At 39.4% G+C, this 20,952-nt stretch overlaps 2 protein-coding genes across 2 annotated transcripts; one reads left to right on the top strand and one right to left on the bottom strand.

The window, feature by feature from the left end:
• Nucleotides 1-14,068: 14,068 nt before the first annotated feature.
• On the top strand, nt 14,069-15,443 carry MYCFIDRAFT_208392 (uncharacterized protein; the record flags this gene model as incomplete). The annotated part of the gene is made up of 6 exons (XM_007930788.1): nt 14,069-14,103; nt 14,153-14,316; nt 14,348-14,388; nt 14,432-14,595; nt 14,646-14,696; nt 14,728-15,443. 6 exons carry the CDS (start codon nt 14,069-14,071, stop codon nt 14,759-14,761), a joined length of 489 nt encoding a protein of 162 aa, XP_007928979.1. The 3' UTR covers nt 14,762-15,443.
• MYCFIDRAFT_211888 (uncharacterized protein) lies at nt 14,689-15,641 on the bottom strand. Its single transcript, XM_007930787.1, has 2 exons — nt 15,547-15,641; nt 14,689-15,495 (listed from the first exon to the last, which is right to left on the bottom strand). The coding sequence occupies exon 2, from the start codon at nt 15,312-15,314 to the stop codon at nt 14,814-14,816; it is 501 nt and encodes a 166-aa protein (XP_007928978.1). The 5' UTR covers nt 15,315-15,495; nt 15,547-15,641; the 3' UTR covers nt 14,689-14,813.
• Nucleotides 15,642-20,952: the final 5,311 nt, after the last annotated feature.

Raw genomic sequence — 20,952 nt, 5'->3', positions numbered from 1 at the left:
GCCGCGGCGACCTAATCTACGATAAGTTAGCCGACCGCGACTACTACTACGACCGCGACTAGTAGCAACCTTTACCGCTTTTTGCTAGCGCTTTAATATATTTAAGTATTCGCCGGGCATAGCGGGCTTATTATAGTTATACGGACTAATATAGCGTGTTTATAAGGGTCGGCGGTGTCGGAAGATATATTATCGGAAGATATATAGCAGCACTCGAGTGTCGCTCTTAGTAGCGGCGGAGATTAATATAGGCGGAGGCTTTAGTAATGCTTGTTTAAAGTGTTAGGGACTTAATAAAGGTCTAGCAGTATTACGCGATGCTTAGTAGAGTGTTTGCGAAGGTTCTAGTAATAGGAGACAAGAGCGCGGCTTTATAGGCGGAAATAAGAGGCGTATAGGCTAGTTATAAGCTAAGGTATATAGACTAAGTAAAGCGTAAGACACGCATTTAAAAACACTTAGAGGTAATAGAGCAGGTCTTTCTTAAGGGGATTATATATTTCAAATAGCAGATACGAGTATTAGTAGATTGTCTAATATAGGTGTTCGTATAACAAACGCGAGCTTATATAACTGTCCCTTCGTAAAAACAGTCTTATTTTTCTATAGGTCGTAGTTCTATATATTTTTTTTACGTAACACGCCTAAATGATTTACTTACGTGCCTTCTAGAACCCCCTTTATATATATAATACGCTTAGACCTCTAGTTATTATACTATTTAATGTCTAAATCTGTATTCTCGGGAGTGTAGTATCCGTTTTTAACGTTTTGAGTTTAGGCGCTTCGCTAAGACTTAGCTTGCCTTAGGTATTAATTTAGAACCGAGATAACCGAGAGTATAGACCTAATACGAAGCGCCTAAAAGGAGGTAGGAAGAGGTTGCACCTCCTACTACGTAGTATGTCGAATATTTAATAGCAGATAGTCGATAGGTAGCGGTAGAGAATAAGACGGCTTATCTACTTAAGGTAAAGACAGATGCGGCAAAAGTTCCTTTTATTAAAGTAAGGACTACGAGTTTAAGGGCTTTGCTAAAGGCCTCGACGAATAGTACGTTAACGGCGGGCATAGCAGTATTAGAGTAGTACGCCTTTGCACCTACGTTGCTATAACACAAACAGCCTCGGTTCGTAAGTAAATCGGCTTGAAGCTTTACGCCGTTAATAATAAGCCTATATTAGTGCTTTCTTCTTATATAACTTTATTTAAAGATTCTTCCTTACCTATATCGTTCTATAAAGTCTAGAGATTATAGTAACTCGCTATACTCTTAACTCTTATACTCTTTATACTCTCTTTACTTATACTCGTATAGTCCTCTAAAGTCGATACTATATATAACGATATTACCGAAATCGATACCTACGTCCTAGATCTTACTTTAACTATATCTATATACTAAGGCAGTCTTATTAACTAACTTCCTATTGCTATTAACTTTATATCTATCTACCTCTATTAGGGCTAAAGAGGCTATACGTAATTGGCATATAACTAGGCTAAGTAAAGCTAGGGTCTTAGTGCCTTAGGCAGGGCTTAGCGCTTAGCGTTAGGCTAACTAGCCTGCCTTCCTCCTTCTCCTCCTAGATCCTTATCGAATACTACCTATACCTACTACTACCCTATCTACCTACTAATATAACCCTTCTTATATAGTATTCGATCTATCCTTTAAGGGCAGTAGCTAGATAGTCCTTATTTTAAGCTTTTAGCGGTATAGCTACGAAAACTATCGATTTAACTATATTACGCCCGAAGGACGGGACCTATACGTACTATTCTACTAAAACAACCGTACTAATTATTAAGCAAGGCCTTCTATACGGCCTATTATACTAAGTTAATTATACTAGGCCGATACTTACTAATTCCGCTATATCTGTACTATAAGAGGCTATAATATATTATTAGTATTACCCCTTATTATAATAGCCGGCTTATTACGAAACAACAACAATAACCGCGGCGCTACTAGTAGTGCTAGCAATAACAATACTAGTAGTATAGTGCCTGCCGAAGTGCCTATAGAGGAGGCTACTAAAGGGCCTACTAAAGAACCTATAGTTCTAGGCGATAATCTAGAATTGCCTATTAACGATATTCTTAACAATATTGTTAATCGACGATATAGCTAACTAGCCTTTAGCCCCTAGCTAATATCGAGACTTTAAGAAGCTACTTAGAACAGGCTTACTACCTTACGTTAAGAATAATAGCTAAAGGATAACCTCCTCGAAATTCGCCGCCTATAGGAGTCTCTAATATCTAATACTAGACTAGCAGTAGGGCCTTCCTTACTAACTATTTAAAAGAAGAATACTAAACTTAAGGACTGTACCGTGTTTAATAGCTCTAGTCGAAAGCAATATAACGACTATATTCGTAACTATAAGCTTAACTAGCGTAATATACCGAGAGCGCTACTAGATAACTATTCCTTAGTCGTCTATGCTATATAGTATATTAATAGGGACCTAAAACGCACCTAGGATAACTATTTTGACTCCCTCTATAACTAAGCCGCTATAAAATAGCAAGACTATAAGACTATTATACTAAACACCCTTAGCAACCCTATATTACGATAGCAACATATATAGGACTAATACCTACGTACTAAGCAAAAGGCCGACTAATCCTCTCGATCCTTCGAGGCCTATTTAAAGACCCTTAAAGACGATTTGCTAGCTAAGACCGACTCTATCTAGATCTCCGAAGTACGACCTAAATTAAGATAGGAATTAGTCCTTAAATTAGGCCGCCGCCGTGTGTTTAAATAGGCTAATCTTATACGTATTCAATTTATAGTTAAAGTCGAAACTATAGAGCGTATAGTATAGCTTTAGTAACGGTTAGAATCTAAGATACGCCTAACTACTAACCGTAGCCGCGGAGGAAACTAAGGTTTCTACTAGAATAACAATACTAACAATAGGAACAGTAACAACGACTATAGAAGAGGCTGTAGCCGACGGCTATATAGAGGAGGCCGTAATAGGGGCCGTAGAAGGGGCTCGTATCCCTATAGTACTAACCGCTCTACTAACAACAATAATAGTAGCTATAGCAATCTCCCTACTAGATTGAAATGCTTTAACTGTAATAGTACTAGCTATCTACTAGGCTAATGCGACAAACCTAAGGATTAGGCCCGAATCGACCGTGCTACCGCTAAGTACTAAAAGTACCTTTTAGCCGCTAATGCTACCCCTATCGGTTCTTCCTATTAGTCGAAAAAAGAATAAGCGCCGCACTAACTATTAGCCTTATACGGCGTAAGACTATCGATATTATGCTAGCTATTATACGTACCTGTCTTATATAGGACACGTATAGCACTAACTATAAGACTAAGGTTATACTAGACCTAGGCAATTTAGTTAGCGCCCTTATTAGCTATCGCCTAGCTAAGCAATTAGACCTTCGATAATTAAATAAGGCTAACCTACTAACCCTTGCTTAGTTTAATAACGCTCGGCACTTAACCTATAGGGCTTACTATATTCCTATAGTTCTAAGAGACGACCTCGGTAACGAGCGCTTACTAGATTTTACCGCCTACGTAGTAGATATAGACAACTTTCTATCCGATATTGTTATTAGTAACCCTATTCTTAAGCACTACGCCGTAGCTATAGACCTAGGCAGCTAATAGTAGCGATTTAGAATCGCTAGGAAAGAGGACATTAAATACATTAATGCTAGCGAGTGCCCTAACGATATTAGGGTCCTGTTTATTAGCAACCTAATACCTGCCTTAGCTAATCCGATAGCTAACCTTCTCGGCGGAGATAACGATAAACCTATGCCCCCTAATAGCATAGACCCTAATTAGCTCGCTCGCATACTATAGCCTATTTGAAAGACCTATATCGATATGTTTAAACACTACCTAGCATCGACATTGCTTATATTTAAAGAGACGGACTATAAGATCGATATTATATAGGGCAAGGGGGTGCCTTTTAGGCCCCTCTACAACCTTAGTAAACGAGAGCTTGCTATATTGCGTAAGTACCTAGATAAGAACCTAGCTAATAGTCGAATTTAGTATAGCAATAGCCCTACTAGTGCACCTATCCTATTCGTACTAAAGAAGGATAGTAGCCTACGCCTATATATCGATTATCGTAGGCTTAATACTATTACTATTAAAGACCGCTATCTACTTCCGCTTATTAATAAGACTCTCGATCGCCTCTCTAGCGCCTACTTCTATACTATATTAGACATTAAGGACGCCTATTACCGCATTCGTATTCGTAAGGGTAATAAATAGAAGACGGCCTTCCGTACTCGCTATAGCTATTTCGAGTATTTAGTTATACTATTTAGGCTAGCTAATATCCCTATAACATTCTAGTCCTATATTAATCGGGCCCTATTAGGCCTATTAGACTACCTTTGTATAGTTTACCTAGACGACATCCTAGTTTATATACACTTACCTAATATTGCGGAGTACTAGGCTATAGTCCGTAAGGTACTCGACCGCCTATAGGCCTATAGCTTGTATTACAAGCCTTCTAAATATACCTTTACTACTAAAGAAGTGCCCTTCCTTAGCTTCCTCGTATTAACTAAGGGTATTAAGGCTAATCCTGATCGGGTTAAGACTATTACTAAGTAGCTAACGCCTACTAGTATTAAGGAGCTTTAATTATTCCTAGGTTTTACTAACTTCTACCGTCGATTTTTCGAGGGTTACTTACGATACGTAATACCCCTAACTAAGCTTACTAAAACTAAGGCTAACCTATCTAGAGAGTTTAAATAGACTAACAAAGCACAAGCCGCTTTTAACGGTTTAAAGTAACGCTTTACTAAAGTCCCCTTGCTATACTATCTCGTACTAAGTAGGCAGATCCGTATTAAGACTAACGCTTTACAGTTCGCTATATTAGCTATTATGTTATAATAGGCTAATAACACCTACTAGTACCCGATTGCCTTCTTCTTACGAAAGATAATCGATATAGAGCGCCGATATAAGACCTACGAGTAAGAGCTCTTAGCAATCGTAGAAGCCTTTAAGTACTAGCGCTACTATCTCGATAGTGTATAGCATACTATTTAGGTCTATACGGACTATAACAACCTCCGTAGAATTACGAAGGTTACTAGGGTTATAGGTCGATAGGCTAGATAGGCCGTCTACCTCGCTAGGTTCGATTTTAATATATTATATCGGCTAGGCGTAAGCAACCCTACTAATAGCCTATCGAGGCGACCTAATTACGATAGCGAGACCTAATATATTAATTCTTTGTTTCTAACCCTATAGTATAAGATTGCTATAGCCCGTATTATTAATAAGCAAGCGTAGGATAAGCGGCTTACTAGACTCCGCGACAGCTTAAAGCATATTAATACTCTTACTATATTAATAGTACGTATTAAGGCAAGGGCTAATAACACTAATAGGAAGAGCTATAATAACTCCCTAGTCGATATCGCTATATATAATAACAGCGATTAGAGCACTAATATAGTTAATCCGGCTACTAGTACTACTAGATATATATAGTACGTACTACGTAAGATAGCGAGGGTACTATTAAGCGAACCTGCGGACGGAGATAGCTAAGCCTTTATAAACGAGCTATTACGCGCTTAGCAAAGGGACGCTTTTGCTACGGTCCGTATAGATTAGCTTGCTAATAGTCGCAAAACTAGATCTAGCAAGAATTAGTCGATTAATACCGATAGCTATTTGCGCTATAAGGGTAGATTGTATATCCCTACCGAGCATTCGATCCGATAAGAGCTTCTTAAGCGACACTATAATAGTAAGCTTACCGGTTACTATAGTATAGAGAGGTCGCACGAGCTACTATCGCGTATATACTACTAGCTAAATAGTAAGCGGGATATAAAGGACTACGTAAACACGTATACCGTATATTAACGAGTTAAAGCACTAAGATACCTACTATTCGGCGAGTTGTCTTTACTTCCTATCCTAAAGAAGCTATTTATAGAACTAATAATAGACTTTATTATAGGCTTTCCGCCTACTAAGCGTAGGGGTAGTAAGGACGTCTTTAATACTATCCTTATTATAGTAGATCGATTTACTAAAGGCGCTCGATATATCCTAGCGCGGAAGGATTAGACTGCTATTAATATAGCTAAAGCCCTATAGAACAACATCTTCTATAGCTATTAGGGAACCCCTAAAGGGATAGTCTCCGACCGGGGCTCGACGTTTATATCCTATTATTAGAGCGAGATATGCCTATAGCTAAGACTTAAGCATCGGCTATCTATAGCCTTTTATCTATAAACAGATAGCTAAACCGAGAGGCAAAATACTACGCTATAGCAGTACCTACGTAGCTATATTAATAAGAACCCTAACGACTAGGTTAACCTCCTATAACTAGCTAAATTCGTATATAATAACAGTGTCTACTTATTAACTAAGGTGTTACTATATATAGCTATAATAGGCTAGAACGCTACTATGCTATAAGACCCTCTATCGCTCGAGGCCGAGCGTAAGGAAAGGGAAGCGGGTTAATCTAAGACACTAGCGGCTATTAAGAGGGTTTAAAAGATACGAGAAATTTACGCTAAGATAGCTAATAAGCTAACAAAGGCTTAAGAATACTAAAAGACCTACTACGACAAGCACTATACGCTAATAACCTTTAAGCAAGGCGATATAGTTATACTAAGTACTAAGAACCTCCGTATCCGCAAACATCTATTACCTAATAGCAAAACACGCCCTAAACTAGCACTACGGTTTATTAGCCCCTTCCGAATCCGAGAACCGAAGGGCAATAGCTAGGCCTATTAGTTATAGATTCTACCTTATTATACTATCTATAACACCTTCTATATATCCCTCCTTAAACTATACTATTAGCGCGAAGGCGATAAAGCGCCTGCTAAGTTAGAAGAAGTCTTAGCCGATAGTAAAGAGCTATAGTCTATAGAGCGTATACTAAAGTATCGGACTAGGAAGGGCAAGAAGGAGTACCTATTAAGATAGTAGGGCTATTTACCTAAATAGGACTCGTAGGAAGCTAAAGGCTCCTTTAAGGATATAGCTAAGTTGTTAGATAAGTATTAGACTAGCGTAAAGAACAAGAAGAAGGCTAAGGGCCTATAATGTCGCCTAGGAATAATACTACCCCTAGGGTACTATTAGCCGACTAATTAGAGGCCGGCAACTAGGATAATAAGACTATACTACTATAGTAGACGCGTACCGAGCGTTAACAAACGCGCTATAACGCGTTACCTAATCGCCTGCTCTTTTAAGGACTTTACCTTCGCTAACGTAATAAGACCCTTCTCTTAGTATTTAGGTCCCCCTTTTATTCCTTTATTCTATCGAGGCCTCGAGGCCTAGGTAATCGGCGAGGGCGGCGCGCGTACGCGTAAATAGTAATAATAATAACGACGACGGCGTCGCGCTTATACGGAAGGACGGCGCGGCCGGCGCGGCTATATTAGTAACGGTATTGCGGAGTGTGTCGCTAGTTAAAGCGTTGCTAGTCGAAGAAGGAAATTAGAAGCAAAGGTAAAGTTAGCGCTAAGACGGCTAGCGCCGCTATTATTAATATTACCTACTATTATCGCTATACCTATAAGAACAACCTTACCTATACTATAGCCTAAGGCTAAGACACTAGGTTAAAAAGGGTTAAGCCGTTCGAAAGGCTTAAGGACTAAAAAGGTTAAACAGTTAATAGACTAACTAAGGGCAAAAATATAGAGCTAAGCTAGCTAGGGTCGATCTTGCGGACAATAGGTTACTCCTTAATCTTTCCGACCCTTTAAGCGAGGCGAACCTTAACTATTGCACTTATAATAGCCTTTACCTATAGAAACTAGACGAACTGCGTTTTTGAAAAGATAAGATTAATTAACAATTAAAGGCTACTAAACCTAACTAATTAGAGCTAGTAAAACTACGATAGTAAATAATAGTCCTTGTAATAATAAGAATAATAACCCTCGGAAGCGGACAAACCCTCGGGAGCGGATATTGCTAGGTCTTTTAAGAGTAGACGCAAAGAACTCGGTACGACATTACTTAGAACGGAGGCAGTACTATAATACCTCGTACGCCTACCTATTATAGTAGGGAAGACGCGCTCGTATTATAATTAGTCGATAGCCCTCAATTCTCGTAGATATATATTACTTTATTATATATAAGAATAGCGCAGTTAGAGTTAGATATTGTGTTAGAAGGTAAGGTTTAACAATAGTTATATAATTAGGTAGTTAAGTGTTTAATTTAGCGCGGGCTAAGCAGCTTATTAGACTTGCTAAGTTAGTAGCAATAGAGGCCGAGATTAGAACGCAGATAGGCTACGAGGGCGCGGCCTTTAGAAGGGAAGCGTATATTAGGGCTAAAGAGGCTATACGTAATTAGTATATAACTAGGCTAAGTAAAGCTAGGGTCTTAGTGCCTTAGGCAGGGCTTGGCGCTTAGCGTTAGGCTAACTAGCCTGCCTTCCTCCTTCTCCTCCTAGATCCTTATCGAATACTACCTATATCTACTACTACCCTATCTACCTACTAATATAACCCTTCTTACAACCTCGCTATATAGAAAGGTTTCTACGATTTCCTTTTTTTCTCTAATTAAATCTTAATTTTAGATATATAAAGACTTATAAATAATATTATATTAATACTAATAACTATACTTTCGAAAGATAATCCCCGAGCTATATAAGGTTTAAAATCTAAGATAGAACTAAGAACTTTTAATTAAAAGGGATCGAGTCTAGGGATTAAGGCGGGTTTAGAGTTACTATTATTTAATTATTTAAGTTTTAGTAATAAGGTTAGAAAGCGAATTCTAGAGGCGCTAAAGGGGGAGGCGGAGATAGTTATTAAGGTTATTACTATAGCGTTAAGGGATAGGGTTAAGTATTTTTCTATATAAATAGAAATCTTATAAATATAATAGAATTGCTATATAGATTATTAAAATAGGAAGGATCGTATATAAGAATTTCTATACTAATATTTACTATCTAAGTAAGAAAAATCCTATACAAGTAATTACTATAGTAGTCTTTACCTTCTAAGTATTTACCTATACTTAAATTATAGCTATTAATAATTCATTACTAATTAACTACAATTATATACTAAATATTACAATTACAAATAATTATAAGTAGTTAATTATAGAATTTTAATTTTAATTATAAGATTAGGGTAAGCTAGAGTAGGTAGCCTACTTAAGGCTAAGTAAGTATAATTTAGACCTACTTAAGTAGGGGAACGACGTACTATTTCTACCTAGGTAGGTAATAAATATACTTTATACCTAGAAGAACTTATATATTAAGAAGACTAAGATATATTAAGCTTATCGCCCTATTTAGAAGGCTAATATAGCCTCGTAAGATATATCCTCGTTAGAGGAAGTAATTACGTAATTATAATTATAATTATTTTACTAGGAACTATAACTATAATTACTATAATTGTAAGTAGTTATATAGTTAACCTAATAAATAATTAATAAGTATAACTTAAATTAGAATATATAGCCTCCTCGGATCCTAGATATAGTAGACAACTCGATAAGATATATATCTAGCGGGATTTGTATACCTTTATAGTACTAGATTGCCTACTATTAGCCGTTAGACTACTAAGAATATATCTAACGCTTATACTTATAAAACGGGCTATTACTCTAGACCTATTATTTATACTAGGAGGATCGTATTTATAGTATATTATTAGGCTATCTATAGAGGCGATTTCGTCGGAACTAGTTATAAAATTATATATAGATCGATAAGGTATCCTAAAACCGATTCGATATACTTACTATATAGCTATATAGTTCGATTCTCTCGTTCGAGCGGATATAGCTACGAGAGCTAATCGGTAGTCTATATTCGGTTGTTTACGAGTATCTCGCCTATATATATAAGTTAGCTAGTATTTTTAGTTTTTTACTCCTTAGTACTAATAGAATTTCGAAGAATTCTATTCCGTACGGCTAGTAAAGTATATAATACTATATATAAATATATATATATACTAGTACTTAGAGAGTATTTAGAGCGCGCTACATAGCGCCGTATAGTAGCGGCATATTTCGTATATAGAAACGCTTATAGTAGATACTAAGAATATTATTCCTACTAGAATATCTATCCTATCTACTACTATCTCGAATATAGATATTCTAGCCTTTAAGAATCTAATCGAGGGCTTTAAAATCCTTATCTATAATTGTAATACGCTTTACGTAGATAGCTATAAGGTTAACCGCTAAGATAGTATTAGTATAGTTCGAAAAGAGGTAGAAGAGAAATATATATTCGAAGATACGAACTAGGTAGGCTTCTAAAGCCTCTTAAAGGGCCTCTATTATAGAGGCTTAGAAGCGATAGTCTAGTATAATATACTAGCAATTTCGCAATTAAGTCGTTAGAAAGGAGCTTTACGGATTAGGAGTTTACTAGTACAATTACTCTAATACCTCCGAATCTCTCGAAGGGCTACGGCTAAAGAAGGATTAGTAAAAAAAAGTAAGAATACCGGCTACGCTACCGGCTATAGATAAGACTTACTTCCTAGGCGCTATCGACGCTTCGTACGATTATTACTACTAGTAGTAGAAGCGCTAGTTATTGTCTTACGCGGAGCCTTATCTGCGACGCCCTTTTTAGTACTAGAGCTAGCGGTAGTAGTAGCAGCCTTCTTACGTAGATATACTATACTCGTTCTACTACTTCCGGTCTTATTACGACCCGTAGAAGTACTAGGTCCCTTCTTACGAGACGTCGTAACTTAGTTAAGTAGACTCGGTATTATAAAAGTCGTCGAATTAATAAAAGAGTACGTTATAAAGGTATACGAAGGCGCGCGCCGCGCGCGGAGCAAGGGTATAGCGGAGATAGTAGATATAGAGTATAGAGATATAGATATTAATATAAAGGTTATATATAGCGAGAGAGGTAGTATCGCGGTATCGCTAGGCAATAGAGTAAGCGTCGCGTAAGCCTATATTATAGTAACGTTAGAGCAAGTAAAGAAGGTAGGTATAGCTAAAATAGGTAGATACGGCAAACTTTAAAATATAGCCGGTACCTATAGCCGGTATAGTAATATAACGAGAGCCTCCTTTTAATAAATAGTCGGCGTAATAATAGTACCCTACTATAGTATAGATATTCTTTAGTAATTAGATTAGATTCCGAACTATCTTCCTCGTCTAGAAGTCTAAATACTTATCCGCTAGATAGTAAAACGGCGACTTACTTTATAGCTTTATAAGAAGGACTTAGGAAATTCTACCTAGATACCTTCTACCGTTATTACTATAATACTACTATATACTATCTAACTATCTATAAACAGTTAAGATCCGGCTAGAGGTACTAGCTATAGTAATCTTATAAGTAACCTAGGCCTATTAGGCTATTACTAGGAAATATAACAAATATCTATACTATAGTAGGCTATACTAAACAAGCTAGCTATTTAGTAGGAAGAGGCCTACTACCGTCTCTATATACCGGCTACGAGTGCCGGCTATATCTCTAAATTTAATTCCGCCCTATCTCGAAGGCTAAGGTACCGAGTAGAAACCCTATAGCTTATATTATTTACTCGAGTATCGCGGAGCGCTTATAGGTAAGATATTAGGAAAGTATATAAAAAGGTATAAGAAGAGTATCCTAGGATATAGGTTATAAGTAAATAAGAGTAGTACGCCTAGTTATTTATATAGTACGTTACTCTAAACGACTAAGAGCCTATATAATCTCGTACTTTGCTTATAAGACCTCGACTCTACTAGTATACTATTAATCTCCTCCTCGGTCGCCCTAGCTATAGAGTAGCGGCGAGCGATAATACTGTTTACTATTAATTACTAGGGCGTCGCCTAGATATTCTAAGAAGAGATTACTAGATAATAATTATATAGATCCGTTAGGAAAGGGCTAAAAGTTTGCTTACTTTAAGTTATCGAAGATATATTATAGAAGGATTTTCCTCCTTCGCTACGAATATAGTAGCTACCTTTTTATTCTTAAATATATTATCTAAGGATTTTATTATCTATTACGTATACTATATTTAGCTTTCGACTACTAAAAGGACTTATCTAAGCCTTAGAATAGCGTACAGGTTGTCCTAAAGCCTCCTAGAATACCAATACGGATTCGTTATTAAGCGTCTTTATAGTTAAGACACTAAATATTTTATATAGCGTCTTCTACCGAGCGGAAATACATATTCTTAATCTTAAGTAGAATCCTTAAAGCCGGTATAATATAACCTTATCTTCGTAAACTTCAGCTAGTAGCTCCTTACCTACTAACTTTAGATACTCGTAGACGCTTCTAGATTTAGATTGAATTAGATAGATATAGATATCGTTAAGATCTAGGACGATTTTAATATTCTTTGTAATAATTATTATAGTAGTAGTATATAAATCGGAACTATTATAATTGTTAAGACTAAAAGCGCGCTTAGTAAAAGTGTTTCGAGTCTAAGGTCTACTACTAGGTTAAATCGCGCTATACGTTAATGTTTCTAGGCTCGTTAAGCGTAAATTCGGTATTATTAGCTTTGCCGTAAGTTGCGATAACTTAATATAGCGTCTTATATTAAGAAATAGTAATTGTCCTCTCTAGCTTAGGTATTACTTTAAGTTTAAATAGTAAGAAGCCGATTATAAGCCTCTTACTCGTCTTTCTCGTCTTAGAATCTTAGTATCGAAAGTAAAACTTAGCTAAGTCTCGACTACGTTCGGCGATTTATCTAACTACTTCTACTAAGACTCTTAGTTAAACGATTACAATCCGCGTAAGATTCTCCGGCTAGATACTAGACGCTAGACGCTATATATTATCGATAAGCGTACTAGAGAGCGGGGAAAGACCGTAGATTTCTAGGGAGGTTTTTAAGATTTGTTCTTCGTCCTAAGAGAACGATAAAGAGCGATATAAAGGGGCTAAAGAAGGAAAGAAGCGTAAGATCTATAGATAGGAGATTTAGATCCTTAGAGAAGGGTTAAATATTATCTAGCCTTTAGATACTAGTATAGTTACTTAAGGATAGTTTGTTTAGATATAGAGGGCGTTATATCTATTCCTAGATAAGTGCCCTTACTACGAGGTATAGAAGCGTCTTAGTTAGGTCTATAGGAGTATAAATATAAAAAGAAGGTATTATTATCGCTACTACTAGTATTCGTATTATAGTATAGAAGAGGCTAAGAACTAGGTACCTAGAGGATACCGCGGGTATAGAGAACGCTAATATAGTCTCTAGTCGCTACACGATCTTCCCTAAAGTCAACCAGATATAGTACTAATTACTATCGCTCGTCGATAGTAGGGAAATTTAAGGCCTTTAATAAGCTACGGATATAGTAATACTAGTATAGATAGTACTAATATAAGTTCTACTAATATAAGTGCTAATACGAGTAATAATAGTATATATAATACTAATAAAGTGCTTATAAACCGTCTATCTATTCGTAGATTGCTAACTCTATAGCCTAAAGTTTTTCTAGCTTATTCCTAAAGCTACTATAGTAGGGCTTTATAGAAAAGTATAGATAGGAATAAAATCTAATATAGCGGGAGCGTAGTAGCTCGATAGTATAGGCGTATAGCTCTTCCTTAAATATAGGCCGCGATTAAGAGCTTATACCTCCTTATTTAGCGGCTTATTTAGAGTTTACCCTATCTTATACCTCTTATATCGCTCTTATATCTTATCCTACTATAAGTCGGCGCTAGTAGCGGGTATACGCTTTCTCCTATTAAGGTATATAGGAGGTCTTAAGGTCTTCCTAGCTAGCGCTTTATTACTAGCGACGGTACTTAGTATAGGTATAATAGAAGAAGTAGGATGCCTAGGCATAGCCGAAGAAGCTTGCGCGGCTAGTATAGTTAATAAGTGGGTTATAAAAGGTATAAGATTGCTCGAAAGGGTCTGCTAGTACTATAGCAGTCTTATAGAACAACTCTAAGTCCTAGTCGTACGCCATTGTTGGTCAAGAAGTCGGCTAGTAGATTGCCGGCTTTGTTGCAGAATCAATACAATGGTGCCTGGCATGGGAAATGTATCGTTACACCAGTTAAATGTCCTATGAAGCTTATGCTGCACTCCCTTGAAACTGAGTGAGTCCGCGTGCCGCGCGATCATACACAGCTGCAATGCCCTCTCCCACTGCCATTGCCGTTCCGCAATGCCGTGCTCACGCTTGGACGCGTGTTGGGATCCTTGCGGACTTGGCTATGAAGCCATTTGAAAAGGATTTGTACTGGTTGGCACCATCAGGACCAAGATGTGGAGAGTATTGTCACGAGCAAGTCGCCAGTCTCCTTCATGTGCTCAGCCTTTCATCCTAAGGCTGCAGATGTCTAATAGCGAGAGAATAGGCTTCCATCTTCGAGCATCGTAGTACTGGATCTTATCGGCTGTCGAGGAGTGCGCGAGCTTACCTTTCGCTACTGTCCTGCTACTCGGATCGTTTCGTTTTGCCTCTGCGGGAACTTTTCACATCTTCTGGAGCTACCGATACTTGTCCATCACGATCAGGCCCGGTCAAGAAGCGATCCATGGCGAGTGACGAGGCAGAAGTAGGACTAGGCGTGTAACAAGGCCCGTCAATTCAGTCACGCCATACGCCTAGGAAGCATCTGCCACGATCGAGTCTGGCGAAGGAAGTGCTTAATAGCAAGATTATTAAGGCATAAGTGAGCTAGGTTGGGCTTGGCGCAGGCGAAGATAGCCTTCTTGATATCGTCGACATCCTTCTTCTTGTTAGCAGCCTCGATCGCGGCCTACCCCTTCCCTAGAGAGGTATCCTGAATACCCAAAGCCCTGAACATCTCGTACATCCTCGTCCTGCGGTAGCCTTCCGCGCCGCACTGGTTGTACGTACCGGTGATGTAAGTACCGGTGAACTCGCGCTCGACGCGGAGGTTAGGGCAGTCGGCTTTGTTGTAGCGAACCTCTCCGTGGTTGAAGCGCTCGCTGGCTAGGCTGCCGCCATCCTTACGTAGCTTTGGGCAGTCCGCGCGAAATGACCTTCGTCTCCACAGTTGTGGTAGCCGCCACCGTAAGGAGCGTCGGCGTGTTTGGACATGTTGTCGGTGGAAAAGCCAGCACTGCCGCCATCCTTGCGTGGCTTTGGGCAGTCCTACGCGAAATGACCTTCGTCTCCAGAGTTGTGGTAGCCGCCATCGTGAGGAGCGTCGGCGTGCTTGGCACGTTGTCGGCAGAAAAGCCACCATCCATGTTGTCGCCGCCGATGTTGCGATCGGCCTGCCAGCCGCCAGCATCGCCGCCAGAACCGGGTTCGGTCATGCAAGGATTGTCGACAGGATCAGGTGGAGCATTATCCCAAGTGGAGCTGCGCATGGTGACTGTCGCTGTTGTCGGATGAGGAAAGGTATACTTGGAAGAGTGCTTCGTGACGGCCAGGCGATCCGGTGTCGGTCTTCCAGGAATTTTCGACGGCACCTGCGTCTGTGTTAGCCTTGTGCGCATGATGGGCGAAGGTGGAGCATGTACCAGCTGGAGCACTGTCCCAAGTAGAGGTGCCCATTGTGACTGTCGCGGTTGTGCTGTCGAAGGTGTACTTGGAAGAGTGCGGGAATACGTGTAAGTGTGTTGGGATGTTGTTGGGATGTGCTTCTGGTTGCGCCTTCTCGAATCTCACGCTTCCTGCGGTGAAGTAAGCGCGGTTGACTACGCTAGGCGCACTGTACAGAATGCCCAAAGAGTCAAGCAGAACATAGTGCAGAAACGTCCAGCCAGCATGCAGGAGGCGCCAACGGCGGCCAGGTCCCGGTGTCCGCAACTCTTATCTCCATCTCGACGGTTTCCTTTTCTCAAGCCTATACCTCCAAGCGCCGAAGAAATGCCCGTTCGACCGAGGCACAAAACCAATATAGTCAAAAGGTGAGGAAGATGCGTATGCGCCCAGAACGCAGGAGACTTTAGCTGAGCCAGAGCAGATGCGGTAGTGGCTTCATCACCGATTCGTGGATTGTGTTGAGTTCAAGGGGAGCCTTTGAGCCTTATGCTACGCCTCACGATCTATGTATTCGGCGTTCATTCTCTCACGCGACTCCCCACCTAGACCGTTGATGTCGTACGCTTGGTTGCGACAGAAGTGGTAGTCATATGAACGAATTCAAACTCATCCTGGGCTCTACGCTCTTGCAGTCGTCGACGAGCGTCAAGAACCTTGCAGAGAGCTTCAGGGTGCTGAAGTGACGTGTCCTAATCAGAAATAGTCGGAGATGTGGGCGAAGCACTCCCTCCTCGATTGGATAAGTTTGTTGATGTCTTACTGTCAAGTCGATGTGATACGAAGGCCTGTCGGGGTTAGCTATATATCAGCAACTGCAGGGGTGGCACGGGGCAGCCGGAGTTGCTAGCAACGCCGGCCCGGGGTAGCCGGAGTTGCTAGCAACGCTAGCCCTACTAAGCCCCGCTAAACCTTATACAGATCGTAGTCTTAGTATACCTACATCCTCCGCTTATCCCAAATTTTCTATATAACCTCTTCTATTAACCCCTATATTCTATAATAGACCTATCTACGCCTAACGACGTCGCTACCCTTTAGCGGCTTCGACAACGAGTGTTTAACCTTATAGAAGATATTAAAATAGACACTAATAGGTAGAGTTTAATCTAGAAACTATATAGCAATTAATATACCCGGAAATCTACTAAGAAGCTATCTATAACAACACCCTATATAGAGACAGGGCTATACTATAAGAAGTCCTACTTCTATTATATAGAAAAGCAGCGCTTTAACAAGCTAAACAAGGAAGCAGTAGGTATTAAGGATAGGCGTATATTTAAGCCGCTTAAGAAGGAGTGTAGAATAGGCTTTATTACTAAGGTTAAATACCGTAACAACAAGGCTACTAGAAGAGTTAGTATTCGTCGCTATACTGCTATAACTAAATATATATATACGCTCGACCATCTTAATAGCCGGAAGGTTTGCTAATATATTAAAGATAAGGTTAAAAAGCAAATCGATTACTCGCTATAAGCTAGAAGAACCTTCGACGCCTTATAGGGCTAATATAGTAACAATCTCGGTATCTCTTATCTCGATATTAGTGCTATATATAATGCCGCTAAATAATCGCCTTATTACAACTATAATAAGCGCTTTATAACTTAAGAAGAGAGAGGCAATGCGGACCTTTAATTATAGGCTATTATACGGACTGCAAAGGAGCACAACCTATACTTCTAACAGTTTAGTATTAATACTAAAGATAGCATTAGGAGAGGCTTTATATAGGCAACAGAAGAAGGTATTCAGTTATTAATAAAGTACGGCAAATTGATACTACTAGACGATATACACGAAGTTAATTAACTAGATTAGAAGCTATTTAACGTCCTTATAAGCGACGACAACCTTAAATAGCGGCCTATAGCATACGCACTGCTAGAAAGCAAACATAGTATTGTCTACGCGCAAGCACTTAGCTATATAGCTTCTTAGGGTCGTTGTAGTAAGCCTAGCGGCTAGCAGTTACAATAGTCTATTCTTAATAACTCGGCATCTAAACAATAGGCTATTCGAGACATATTTCTATAGGTTTATACCTACCTATGCCAACGATACTCGTTAGGGCCTGTTCTCTTTTAGCTGCACTTCCGAGGCAGGTAGTATTAATAGCCGCTGCTACTATAAGTAAACAACTATAGCTAAACTCGACCTTCTGTATCTCTAAGAGAACAAGTTTATTAATATCTCCTTCTTCTATTATATACAGGTGTTGTTTAAACCTATAGTAAAGTGTTATAACCTATAGTCGTAGATTGTGTAAGGGCTTAGCGTGCCGAAGCCTAAATTCGAGCTATATACTCTTAGGTAGAACTCGACCTCTTGCTGCTATATAATACCCTTGTATAACCTATATTATAGCTCGGATATACGGTCGCTTCTTCGTCGATAGTATCCTTAGCATCTCCTTTAATTTGTATACAATCGGTAGTGTTTTAAGTGCGACCGACCCTCCGCAATAGATGCTAGCTCCTAGCAACGCCTAGCTGCCCTCGTAAGCTGTATCGCTATAGCGTAGTACTACGACGAAGAACTAGACCGCCGCGAATATATACACACCGATAACGGCTACAACAAGGCCGCCGAGCTATTGTCCGATAAAAGAAAGCTCTACGAGAATTGTCGGTTAGATAAGGATGCCTTTATAGCCTTGCTTAATACCCTATACGAGAAGGGTTTGTAGCTAACAAAGCACCTTACTACAGCCGAGCGTTTAATGCACTTCCTTATAGTTATGTCGCTATCCTTTAGCTTCCGGTAAATAGACCTTGTATTTAATAGGTCTAAGGCGACAGTCTATAAGTTATTCTATGCTATTCTTGCTACTTTGCTTAAGCTATATAATAAGGTTGTTAAAGAGCCGGATTATAACAGTATTCCTACGAAGATTATAAGCTTAACGAACAGCCGTAGAACGGGCAAATTTAATAGAGACCTTTTGCCGGCAGAAGAGGGTCACAACCTATAGTTACAACTATAGTTACAACCGTAGTTACAAGGCTTAATATAGTATAGCGCTCTTGCCTTAGGCTCTTACTAAGTTATCAAATCTTCCGTATTATCCGTATATAGTAGTTGCGAGTGCGTAAATAATCCACCTCTTATCGCGTAGAAGTCGTGTTTCTCGAGCGCCTCGATAGCAGGTAATATATTAGACGATAATATAATAGTTGCTAGACTCGTAATCGCCGTCTGCGAAGAATGTAGCTTTCTCGAGCGCGCTAGGTTAAAGCCGCCGCCTATACTATTCCGACTATTCGTATAGACGCTAGATGCCTAGCTAGACGAGTAGGTAGAGCGTTATATAAGGTAAGTGTCGATAGTAAGGTTAATATAGAGGTTTAAGTTGCAAAAGCGAGGTTAGCGCCTATATATTACCGCCCTCGGGAGTTTCCGCCGTACCTATAGTCTAGTATAGTGTTAATCTCTCGCATAGGTTTACGAAGCTAGAAATACGACAACTTGTTATAGCACTCGATATTAAGGGTTGCGAATAGCGGAATAGTAATAAACCTAACCTAGAGCTCGCTCTTAGCCTCGTTCTATAGCGAATGTCGTTCCCTTCTCGCTAGTTCGATGCTTCTACTAAATTCGGCAAATGCGAGTCCTATTATAGTCTTGTCTTTAACGATGTTGTCCTATAGATATATTAGCAATTTGCGAAGATAATAGTATAGCATCTACGCCTTAATAGCTATCGTCGACTAAAGATGTTCGCTCTTGCTACTCGGAAGCGTAGAACACGAGGATTTATATAGGGATTTATCGACGGGCATTTTAGTAGGTTCTGCAGACTAAGCAAAGATTAACGACGTATCTATAGTAGACACTATAGTGCACACGGCTGCAAATTCTAGGCTATAGTAATACTAGACGGTCTTATTTCCTTACTTATTAGACCATTTAATAGCAGAGATAATAACTAGCGAATGTAGCAACTCTCCGGCGTTAAACACCGCCTACGAAGGATTATAAGAGATAGGCGTGTTCTATATCTCTATAGCGACCCGGCATACTATAGCAACTTCGGCATTATAGCTCCTTATAAGCATTATCTTAGACGGTCTTACTTAACGCCTTAGCAACAAGCATTTAATAAGAAGCTGTCTAGTATCCGGATCGAGGTCGAACACCTATTTAGATACACTATATAGCTATAGTCTTATAACGTGTTCTCGAAGCAATTAAGGTTGAGACAATAGCCTATTAGAGCCTATTTTATAGTAGTAGCACTGCTTACTAACTGTTATATCTGCCTTCGTAGATACAATTAAACAAGTAAGCGATTTAGACTTAATCCTCTAGATTTGTAGGACTACCTCTTACGGCCCCGTTCGGACCTCTCGGACGATAAAAGCGTAAGCTTAGAAGGCTAAAATCTAGTAGTTTCTGAATTATTTGAGCTTACTAGACTATTGCCGAAGGGGACCGAGATCTTCTAAGAGAGGGTATTAGCACTAGAATAGGGAACGGGTTAGTCTCGGAGGTTCGGCGTTCTCCGCTAAGGCTCCGCTTATACTTCGAGCTTAATTTACCTATACCCCTAACCCCTCTAAACAATACTATTATATGCTCGTTACATACAAACAGATTATATAAGGTTGTTTACCTAATTAGTAGCTATAATAGCATATAAAAAGTATTCAATTTGAGCAATATTTAGTATTGCAATAGGCACCGACGCTAGCGACTAAATCTCGCTCGAAGCAACTAGCTAGCTCTACCGAAGAACGCTATTTGCAGGTCCGGAAACTCGCTATTAAGACTTAATTCTACTAGATCTCTCGAGGGGAGCGGAGTTAGTATACTAGGCGATTGCGCTAAATTAAATTGCATGCCTTGCCTTAATAAAAAGCTCTTTAAAAGGCTATTAGTCTTATCGCTAGTGCTCCGTATAGAAGATACGGTAGAATTCAGAGACTTAACCTCGTTCTTAATAGACACAACGTCTACTCTAACCTCCTTCTTAAACGTTTCTAGGTTATCCTTAATCGCTAATATATCTTCTTCTATCTCTTGTCTTCGACGCTTTGCTATACGGCTCTTACTGCTATTGTTGTCGTTATCTTCTCGCTTTATATCTCTCTTTAGCTTAATAGCTAGTACTATAAACAACTCTCCTGCCTGCGAGCGTGTATTATAGTCCTACTGCCGCATATCGTCGATTAAGGCTCCGCCGCGATGTTTACTTTAAGCACGCTTAGATTGAATAGAAGACTCGTATTGTCTACGAGTGCGAGAAGGTATAGCAGATCTACGAGAAGAAGGGGTTACTAGAGTTGCTAGACGAGAAGTAGTACGTACGGATTAAGTACGCTTACTAGACACACTTCTAGAGCTAACCTCGTTACCGATAACAACCTTAACTAACG

The sequence above is a fragment of the Pseudocercospora fijiensis genome (assembly GCF_000340215.1).
Source record: "Pseudocercospora fijiensis CIRAD86 unplaced genomic scaffold MYCFIscaffold_7, whole genome shotgun sequence".
Lineage (NCBI taxonomy): Eukaryota > Fungi > Ascomycota > Dothideomycetes > Mycosphaerellales > Mycosphaerellaceae > Pseudocercospora > Pseudocercospora fijiensis.
The sequence above is the reverse complement of the archived record's forward strand: the minus strand, read 5'-3'. Positions and strand labels throughout refer to the sequence as shown.